This window comes from Ceratina calcarata, unplaced genomic scaffold (genome assembly GCF_001652005.2).
Source record: "Ceratina calcarata isolate Rehan_Ccalc_2016 unplaced genomic scaffold, ASM165200v1 scaffold35.2, whole genome shotgun sequence".
Lineage (NCBI taxonomy): Eukaryota > Metazoa > Arthropoda > Insecta > Hymenoptera > Apidae > Ceratina > Ceratina calcarata.
Genome location: NW_017157934.1, coordinates 523,117 through 534,256, shown reverse-complemented (window position 1 = coordinate 534,256; position 11,140 = coordinate 523,117). Strand labels below are relative to the sequence as shown.

General features: G+C 35.0%; 1 protein-coding gene across 17 annotated transcripts in view; it reads right to left on the bottom strand.

Moving 5' to 3' along the window:
* Positions 1–3,793: 3,793 nt before the first annotated feature.
* cic (Putative transcription factor capicua) overlaps positions 3,794–11,140 on the bottom strand; it is a 41,343-nt gene continuing 33,996 nt past the window's right edge. For 13 of the 17 annotated variants that reach the window (XM_026813737.1, XM_026813743.1, XM_026813742.1 and 10 more), the window contains 7 exons: positions 10,571–10,769; positions 10,259–10,462; positions 9,891–10,157; positions 9,454–9,649; positions 9,144–9,361; positions 8,583–9,062; positions 7,313–8,478 (listed from right to left, as the gene is read on the bottom strand). In XM_026813737.1, the coding sequence (XP_026669538.1) occupies positions 8,408–8,478; positions 8,583–9,062; positions 9,144–9,361; positions 9,454–9,649; positions 9,891–10,157; positions 10,259–10,462; positions 10,571–10,769 (1,635 nt within the window). In that variant the 3' untranslated portion in view covers positions 7,313–8,407. Of the gene's footprint in view, positions 6,044–6,147; positions 6,628–6,708; positions 6,913–7,312; positions 8,511–8,582; positions 9,063–9,143; positions 9,362–9,453; positions 9,650–9,890; positions 10,158–10,258; positions 10,463–10,570; positions 10,770–11,140 lie in introns of those variants that run through there. The other 4 variants (XM_026813753.1, XM_026813745.1, XM_026813752.1 and 1 more) reach the window with 4 other exon arrangements.

The window sequence follows — 11,140 nt, the reverse complement described above, 5'->3', positions numbered from 1 at the left end:
ACTAATGTACAGAGGCCCTTAAATAACATTTCCCCGAGAGAAGAATGCATTAACATTTTGTGCACTTGGCCAACAAAATACTAGCGATCTCGTCAGAGGTGGAACGCCAATTATGAGATCCTTTCGTGTCTTCGAGAACTGTTTTATATATCTACTACCTTTCCAGCACTATTTGCAAGTATATTTCCGTTTTTATTATAATCTTAATACAAACGCTAACAATATTTTATACAACAATGACATCACACCGATATAATATTTATAATTATTGTGTATTATTAATATTATAGCGGTATGCATAAGTACAGTTATTCACAAAGTTGAGAGAGCGTACGCTTATGCCAATAGTGAAAATTGGTGAAAAAATACATTCGATTCTAGAAAGTTGAAGTAAGTTGATTTTTAAATTTAAATTCTTACAATTTCTTAAGACATCAGTATTAATTTTCTGCCAATCCCTTGACCAAACGATTGTGGCTAAACAATTTATTAGCATACGTGTATTTATACTCAATATCGTGAGCAACTATGTAATCTTAGAACTTTCCATTAAAATTATAATACATAGATCGTGATCTGAATGTAACGGAAGTCACGTTGCAAGGTTGTTTTCAGAAGGTAAACGGCATAACCGCGGTTTAATCTTATCGCATTATCTTATTTGTTAATGTCTTTAACGTGTGTATGTACATTAGTCCAAATCCAATGAATTTCGTTAACGTTACGACTTTGAAAATCAATATCTATTTCGAGAAAAAGATCGTAGAGTATTTATCGAAAACTGACGTTAATTTAATTCCTAATCTGCAAATATGTATATAGTTCTACGTAGAAAAATTCGATTGCGACGCACCATAAAAATGCTTAGATTTAATCACAAAAAAATAGATAAAAATATAATTCATATGTGTAATCGTATCGTGTTACTCTAATATTATTGCAATTTTAATAAACCTTTTAAAATAAGAAACATCGATAATCCTTTAACATTGCAATGTTTTAAAAATTATTTGGAAATTATAATGTCCCGGATAAAATAATTTAAAACAATAAAAAACGGAAAAGAAATCGTACTCCACTTTCGTCGATTCATTTACACGTATCCTTTTATTTTGGTATGAAATATACGTATACAAAAATACCTCTTTAAACGAACCACGCGTATGATGCACGTGTATATGAAATTAATGGCCAAGACTTTACTAAACTTAAAATGTTCATACTTTCTCACATTCTATAGACATAAAATTTCCTCATTTGTTCTTGTAGTCTTTTCTTCTAAACAAATGTTAAAGGAATTTTACTGGAAATTGGTAATTGAACGAATTGAAACGCGAATCACCTACTGTTTATGCATATGCGTGTGTCGTTTTAAAAAGGTGTTTTTTCTTTTTTCTAAGCTCTCTGAATATACAATAGTCCGTCGCAAATGCCACAATATTCTTTCCTCGTGCAAACGTCTTGCATCATTATACTAATATATCCCTTGTATTCCGTGCCTTTAGAAAATGTAAATGCGTTTGTGAGTGAAAACGCCGATAGGTATCGACGATTTGGTCCAACTGGTTCTCGTGCAAAGGGGCATCGGTTTTAAAATCGCAACATTTCCATCGCTTTTGTATCTTATTCACACATTTATATGTACACAATAGCTCGCGAAAGTATTTGAACGCTTATCATAGAAACTATTATTCAACACCATATTGTACTGAACAAAATTTTTATATCGAATTCACATTATTTATGGGTTTTCGAGAACGTAACACAGTAAAAGTTACATGAGTTATTTATTGCTAACGTGTCTAGATTCAGATTGCAAAATATGATACGTAAAATTTGAATAAGAATTGCAATGATGCTCTCTTACGTGCGTATATATATAAAACTTTGTAATTTATATAAATATTACATCTTTCTTTTAAATAACAACAATTAAATAATGAAATTACATTTTTCAAAACTTTATGCTACTTCAAAACTGTTGCGAAATAATTGTTGAAACCGTACACATCATGTATAATTTATTGTTACATTGATAAGTAATTAATATTAGGTATACAAGTTTTCTATGCTGTCTATCCAAATACTTTCGTAAGCCGGTTTACGTGTGCAAAAAAATCTTAATTGGTTTTGCCAGTTTCAATCTCTTCTTTTATAAATTGCAAGATTGACGGACGATAAATGAATTATCGTGAGCGCATCGTTTCGATGAGTTTTGCTATTTAAAAGTAATCGTAGCTATAAAGCCTAGTAAAATGACCGTAACAGGATGATGAAATAGCGATTTAGACTGCGATAAGAATACATTATTGCTGAATAGTGAGTAACATATTTGAAAAAAAAAGAGCGAAAGAACTGGAGTAGAATTATTTCGTAGGTGTCTAGAGTTTACTCGAAGTGCGTTTATATCTTACAACAGGAGGAAATGGATTTGGGAAGATAATTTACAAATATGCACTTGGTGAAGAAACTGCCGGTAGAGTAGCCGCCACTTTTTACTTTTACTCCTGTTTTTCCTAGATCACAGTCACGTTTATGGCTGCTGAATCACGGAACATGTTTCATCACCATTTTTTTTTTATCGGCTCCTCGTTTCATTTGTTTGTTCTTTGACTTCGAGAAAAAGAAGAAAAGAGGAAGAAAAACTGTGAAAAAAGTAGCTTCGAAATCTTATCAATACTGAAAAATAGTTTACTAGTTGACGCAAGTACAAAATATGATAATCGATTTAAATTTTTTGAGAAGAGCAGCAAGTGTTCAAGAGACACTTGATCTCCGTTTAAGATCCACTCCTGTATAGAAGTCCCGCTCGACAAATAATTTCATTATTCCTGGGATAAATTATGAGATATGAAAACGTATTTTTCTTCATATTCGTAACATAGAGACAAGGACTTTTTATTAAAAATCATCTTCTTTTTTAATTCTAACTGCAATTAAATTATAAACAATTAAAATTATCGCAGATAGCCATAAAAAATTTAAAATAAAGCGCACGCGATGCGTTTAAAATATTTTCTGTAATAAAACGATGTATGCATACAATAAAAAAGTTTGCTGAATGATGTTAAGTTCAAAATAACACTCTGTGTCTTCATAAATGCTTTGATGAAATTTCGTCTCGAAATGAACTTTAAAATCGGCTTACACTTAAGAGTGTTTAAAAAAGAAAAATACTATTTTCGACGAGAAAGGTACGTGGCATTATTTACAAAATATGTTGCAAACAGAATTCATGATTTCTAATAAAAACGAATATGAATACTAGAAGTTATATCTTTGAATGTAATAAATACGGTATGAAAGAACGAAAACAGATTTTCGTATTTCAAGGGAGTAATAAAATTTCTTAGGAGTACACTATATGCAGGACTGATCAGCGCAGATATCAAGTGTCCCTTATTGCTTCCAACATCAACGCTTACCACCAATGCATTTATAACGCTCCGTAATGAAATAATAAATCGTTAAAAAAAAATAATAGTAAGAGAGTAATGTATAATATATATATATTATATACAAATAATATCCTAACATTTTTTAGGAAAGGGTTCAACTTTGGAGGAGAGTGGGGAAATATCTCGTGCGCAAGAATTGAAGGCCCACACGATTCTGTAAATTCTTTTTCGTATCTTAATCCTGCCCGCACACTCTCTCTTTACTCACTTTCACTCTCTCTCTCTCTCTCTCTCTCTCTTCCTCATAATTGTTATATGCTACAAATTACAATGCTCTACTCTACCGCTTCGGAGATTTATCTTAAATTTTTTTTATATAATATATATATATATTCCAAGTAGTGTATAGTATTTATTTCTTATTTACAAAATACGTAGAATAGGTTTTGTACACCTATTCTAACTACAATATATGCGTGCCGTGGCTTGTCGACGTGCGCTTTTTTTATTTTTCTTTTTAATAAGTGTATCACTAATTACATAATCTATTTTACAGCCAAATTCAACAATCTCCGCTGAAATTCAACGCGTACATACGACATGGTATCGATGAAAATATTTCTATAAACGTAAAAGTAATCGCTTGATCGATAAAACGCGTTAAAATAAACGAGATACGGAGTACCCGTAGTTTTCTCGCACAATTAGCAATCTTTAAAAACGTAATAACAAAACGTTCAAATGGCGACGTGTGTGTGTATCTTTAATAAATTTAGACATCATATTCTCTTCCGGACGTTTACTTCTTTATTTGCAAATGTATAGATCACCCGTGCATGATTGCACTTAATATTAAAGATAAAAGCAAATAACTTGTCACGGCCACAAAAAAAAGAAAAAAAAAGACGGCCCATATAAAACCGCTTACATCTAAATCGGCCTCAAAAAAAATAAAAAAAAAAAATTAATATACGCTTATGTAATGAAAAACAGCAGCTCGACTTTAAAATACTTATAAAACGAAAAATCTCTCGATCGCGTCGAATTTGAGCGGAGCTCTAAAAAACAGTAGATAAGTACTTTCTCTCGAGAATATGGGAAACGTATTACATATTATCTATATCGAGTGGTGTCTAACAATTAATTCGTTACTATCAAGGGACTTGTTACGCATGCATTCCCTTTCTTTGTCGCCGCACAATGGCACGATTTTTTTCTTTTTAATCCCCACTGTTTTCTTTCCTATAATCTATAAATCACCAAAAAGAATGCCTTTGTCGTGAAAATTTCTCAGACGCAGCATCGTATATAGATACTTTTCTTTTTAAACTCTCTGGATATATCCCGCTTTGAGTCATACCATAGTATTTACAAGTAAAATAAACATCGTTCACCAACTGCGTTTACATAAATTTTGTGCAATGTTTTTATATCGCAGTTCTCTATAGTTCTTTTCTCTTTCATCTCTATATATCATATATATATATTATATAAAGTATAACTAAAGTATATAAACTCTGATTTCATTTTATAATGCTTCGTTAATTCTAATACTCTCTGATTACGATCTTCTCTTCCTCTTTCTCTCCCTATCTCCCTCTCTCTTAAAAAAAAAAGAAAAACATTCACGCATCTTCTACACGTATTCAAAAATTCATACCTCTGTATCACACAAATTCTCTCTCTCTCTCTCTCTCTCTTTCTCTCTCCCCCTCCCTTTTTCCTACTTGGATCTCAGTATTTTTCTTAACAATGTTTAACAATGGCTTAGGCCTTCGAATAATCCTTTCAAGGTGTTTCGATGTACAAATATCGTTTGTGTATATTTGGAATCGTATAACTATGAAATTATTGATTTCATAACGAATATGTTAGTAAAATAATTTCCACGCTTCTATATTATTTATAACTTGTTTGGGTGCTTAGAATGTGGCAGAGTATTGTCTTTCCTTCTGAGTGAAGAAAGCTCATCTTTTATGCGAATTACATACACAAATCTCAAAACAATTTTATCATTTTCCCCATTCTCGTATCGTTTTGATAAGCAATACGACAATGTACGATTAAGCCTGCAATTTTTCTGAGCTTCTAATTCGCTAACAAACATGGTTATTTCTATAATATACAGCTAGATTCTTCAATGCGCAAATATTTCACAACTCCACGTCATCGTTATATATTCCGACATAACACAGATACTCGAACACACAAATTTAATTTAACGTTGGTAATCTCTCGCGAAACACTCGATACAATGCTCCATTTTTCTTACCTTTTATGTACAACACGAAGAGAGCTTGCTGATATGTGTACATCAAACTCACCTTGATATGCCTTCCTATGTATGTATAAGTCACCTGCACCAGGTTACAATCAATGTTCGAATTGCACTAAAGCCTTGCAGCACTTCACAACTCGTAAAAAGAAAGAAAAAAAAATAAAAAAAGAAAAAGAAGAAATACGTTGTACATCAACAATCTTCCCAAATAAAAACTTTCCTTCATCTCAATGAATAATGATGTACTCATGCTGTGAAGTAAGGGGATGCGTAGTATCACAGTTGGCATGTGGGCGCTAGCTACCACTACTGCTTACAGGCAGTGAATGTGGAGCTCCCATCGATGTAGGAGGAGCAGTCAATGGTCCTATACGGAAAATTTGTATCTCTTTCAAGCACCTGTATGTTAGAGAACGAGACAAATGTTCTCTTTGGTCAATGTAATAAATGACAAATGGATTTAATAATTACCAGTCACGTTAGGTGAAGCTTCAGAAACAGGAAGGGGACTAACCAGACTGTTAGCACTCATGGGTGTCGAGTTAGCTTTCAACTTTTGTCTGACCTCTCGAATCTTCAATTGCAAACTTGTTTTGTTAGGGAATATGTCCGAGTGTTTCGCTTGGAACGTCGTGGTAGCTTGCGTCGAGGGAAAGTAACCATGTTCTTGAAACAATTGCATGACGAGGTGTCGACGTTGCTCCAGTACTTTCCTGTGACCCCGTTCGTTCTCGCTTCTGCCGATACTCATCGTGTTTCCAGCACCGCCGCCGGGTGTCTTCGGAGTCCTGGGAGAACTAGCATCAACGTCCCCCACCAACTCATTATTAGCTCTGTATGCGTCAACATTGAAATCTGGACCAAAGAATGTGTTTCCTGTCAACTTGACGCTGGAAGTTGATTTCGGTGTGGCGGATACTGGCGTATCTGATTCGATATCGTCCTCATTCACTGTTTAAAAAAGAGGATGTATGTATACGTTTTTCAACCTGAGAATATGGGATTTAGAGGATGAATGATTTAAATAGTTACTTGTGGGCCTATGAGGTCCCTGCGCAGGTTTTTTTCGATAACTTTGCATTTGCATCGATGATTGCAAATTTGATGGGTGCAAGCCAGATGTTACCACTGAACCATGTCCAGACGAACCTGCCGTGTTGATACTGATTGCACTTGGACTTTGTATATCTTCCGGTTTAAACTCTGGCAAGGACGAGAATTTTTCTTGAAAATTCACTTGTTCGAGAACTCTGAAAACACATTTTTCATAAACTCGACATTGAATATCTATGTATTATTCACTTTCATTTTCTGTTATAAATGTAATTAATACGTGGCACACCTATCCATTCCATCTTCGACGTTCTTCTTGAAGAAAGAACCTTTCTTCGTGGATGGTGACGGTGAAGCATGAGATTCTGTAAAATTTTGTTGTTGCTGTACCTCCGACGCTTGAGATGTAGTAATTTGCGAACGATTGTCGCAATGTTGAGATGTCAAAGGCCCATGGTCTCCTGCATTCGATGTGGGAGGCATTGCTGAAAAAAATAGTGAGAAAAATACTTATATAAAGAGCATTTCAATAGACGAAATTAAAATTAACAAGATAATTTTAGTACAGTAGACTTCTTCATATATATATATTATATAAAGTATAACTAAAGTATATAAACTCTGATTTCATTTTATAATGCTTCGTTAATTCTAATACTCTCTGATTACGATCTTCTCTTCCTCTTTCTCTCCCTATCTCCCTCTCTCTTAAAAAAAAAAGAAAAACATTCACGCATCTTCTACACGTATTCAAAAATTCATACCTCTGTATCACACAAATTCTCTCTCTCTCTCTCTCTCTCTTTCTCTCTCCCCCTCCCTTTTTCCTACTTGGATCTCAGTATTTTTCTTAACAATGTTTAACAATGGCTTAGGCCTTCGAATAATCCTTTCAAGGTGTTTCGATGTACAAATATCGTTTGTGTATATTTGGAATCGTATAACTATGAAATTATTGATTTCATAACGAATATGTTAGTAAAATAATTTCCACGCTTCTATATTATTTATAACTTGTTTGGGTGCTTAGAATGTGGCAGAGTATTGTCTTTCCTTCTGAGTGAAGAAAGCTCATCTTTTATGCGAATTACATACACAAATCTCAAAACAATTTTATCATTTTCCCCATTCTCGTATCGTTTTGATAAGCAATACGACAATGTACGATTAAGCCTGCAATTTTTCTGAGCTTCTAATTCGCTAACAAACATGGTTATTTCTATAATATACAGCTAGATTCTTCAATGCGCAAATATTTCACAACTCCACGTCATCGTTATATATTCCGACATAACACAGATACTCGAACACACAAATTTAATTTAACGTTGGTAATCTCTCGCGAAACACTCGATACAATGCTCCATTTTTCTTACCTTTTATGTACAACACGAAGAGAGCTTGCTGATATGTGTACATCAAACTCACCTTGATATGCCTTCCTATGTATGTATAAGTCACCTGCACCAGGTTACAATCAATGTTCGAATTGCACTAAAGCCTTGCAGCACTTCACAACTCGTAAAAAGAAAGAAAAAAAAATAAAAAAAGAAAAAGAAGAAATACGTTGTACATCAACAATCTTCCCAAATAAAAACTTTCCTTCATCTCAATGAATAATGATGTACTCATGCTGTGAAGTAAGGGGATGCGTAGTATCACAGTTGGCATGTGGGCGCTAGCTACCACTACTGCTTACAGGCAGTGAATGTGGAGCTCCCATCGATGTAGGAGGAGCAGTCAATGGTCCTATACGGAAAATTTGTATCTCTTTCAAGCACCTGTATGTTAGAGAACGAGACAAATGTTCTCTTTGGTCAATGTAATAAATGACAAATGGATTTAATAATTACCAGTCACGTTAGGTGAAGCTTCAGAAACAGGAAGGGGACTAACCAGACTGTTAGCACTCATGGGTGTCGAGTTAGCTTTCAACTTTTGTCTGACCTCTCGAATCTTCAATTGCAAACTTGTTTTGTTAGGGAATATGTCCGAGTGTTTCGCTTGGAACGTCGTGGTAGCTTGCGTCGAGGGAAAGTAACCATGTTCTTGAAACAATTGCATGACGAGGTGTCGACGTTGCTCCAGTACTTTCCTGTGACCCCGTTCGTTCTCGCTTCTGCCGATACTCATCGTGTTTCCAGCACCGCCGCCGGGTGTCTTCGGAGTCCTGGGAGAACTAGCATCAACGTCCCCCACCAACTCATTATTAGCTCTGTATGCGTCAACATTGAAATCTGGACCAAAGAATGTGTTTCCTGTCAACTTGACGCTGGAAGTTGATTTCGGTGTGGCGGATACTGGCGTATCTGATTCGATATCGTCCTCATTCACTGTTTAAAAAAGAGGATGTATGTATACGTTTTTCAACCTGAGAATATGGGATTTAGAGGATGAATGATTTAAATAGTTACTTGTGGGCCTATGAGGTCCCTGCGCAGGTTTTTTTCGATAACTTTGCATTTGCATCGATGATTGCAAATTTGATGGGTGCAAGCCAGATGTTACCACTGAACCATGTCCAGACGAACCTGCCGTGTTGATACTGATTGCACTTGGACTTTGTATATCTTCCGGTTTAAACTCTGGCAAGGACGAGAATTTTTCTTGAAAATTCACTTGTTCGAGAACTCTGAAAACACATTTTTCATAAACTCGACATTGAATATCTATGTATTATTCACTTTCATTTTCTGTTATAAATGTAATTAATACGTGGCACACCTATCCATTCCATCTTCGACGTTCTTCTTGAAGAAAGAACCTTTCTTCGTGGATGGTGACGGTGAAGCATGAGATTCTGTAAAATTTTGTTGTTGCTGTACCTCCGACGCTTGAGATGTAGTAATTTGCGAACGATTGTCGCAATGTTGAGATGTCAAAGGCCCATGGTCTCCTGCATTCGATGTGGGAGGCATTGCTGAAAAAAATAGTGAGAAAAATACTTATATAAAGAGCATTTCAATAGACGAAATTAAAATTAACAAGATAATTTTAGTACAGTAGACTTCCGATTAACCGGAATTCTCGATTATTTTTCGGTAAATTCGCTGATATATTAATAGACATTTTTGAAATTATTTTCTACACTATTATTATTTTATACATGTAATCCAATTATCCGAGATATAAAAGTCATATAAAAGTTCATAAAAACTCACCCATTGATTGTCTCCTTTGTAACGGCGCTCGACCAAGTTGCGCCGGAGTCGGCGCTAGCATAAAAGGACCCTTGCTCGGCCCTACGTCGTTAGATTGGGATTCATCCATAGAATACGATTTATTCGTAGGAATATCATTACCACCATGATTACTTAGAGGTGTGTGAGGAGTATGCGGAGTAGACGGTTGTTTGTGTTTATCATTCGTGGCAGGCAGAAGAATATTCACTGTGTCTTTCCTTTCTTTCTCTGATTTCACATTAGTTACTGAAAAGAAGAAACAGATAAGATTTATCAATTCAATAAGTTCTACTAGATATGAGCTCGGTTAATCGGTTACCAAGCGAAGAAAATGTTTAATAATTTACCATAAAATTTGGCATGGTTGTTTCCTATCTGGTTCTCGTTTTTTTCGGAGTCGGCGAGACGTGTTATAGGATGACTCATTCCACGATAAGTCGACGTGGTGGATGATGTCGAAACTGGATAAGGTTTGCTCACTATAACACTTTGTGTTTCCATCTTATTACCAGAAATTAAACCTTGTGACGATATGTTGCGATTGCCGGCGTCTGTAATGAACATATTTTCGTAATTTAAAGAATTAAAAAGATAATAATAAAATATTGCAAACCATAGTAAGAAAGGTGAAATCAACAAGAAATGTTGTATCCACTTACCAGAGATAGGTATGTGGAACCCTGGAACAGTACAGTACATCCTGGGATGAGGTGGCGTTGGACCGAGATACTGCGATCCCTGCTGCGGTTTGGAAACAGCCACCAAATCGTTATCGAGAAATGTTAGAGTGAACGATGGTTGGTAAGGGACAGCTGAAGTAAGGGGGCGAAGAATAGTGCCTAAAGACTGCAACGGCTGCTGTCAGTTAAACAGAGCCATCATACGTTTTGATTCCAATCTGTCAGTATCATGTTAAACTTTTCATAGTTTAATTTCTTTTGAGCTTATTCGCATGTGTTTACGTTAGAACACTTTAGAGACAATCTTAAAGTTCGCTGTTCCCTCAATTCAGGTTTTAATATTGTTAAGAAAAAATTAAAAAAGAAAAATAATATTGCAGCGAGATAAGTAGGCACGTGCGAATAGCACTCGGATTAAGGATGTATTGACTATACAGTCAATCCCAAAAGTTTATGAATCTTAGAAAAACGCATTTCCTATAGTTAAAAAGAAATCAGACCTCGGAAGAACAATGCTAATAATAAATAGCTACGTGCTAAAAAGTATAG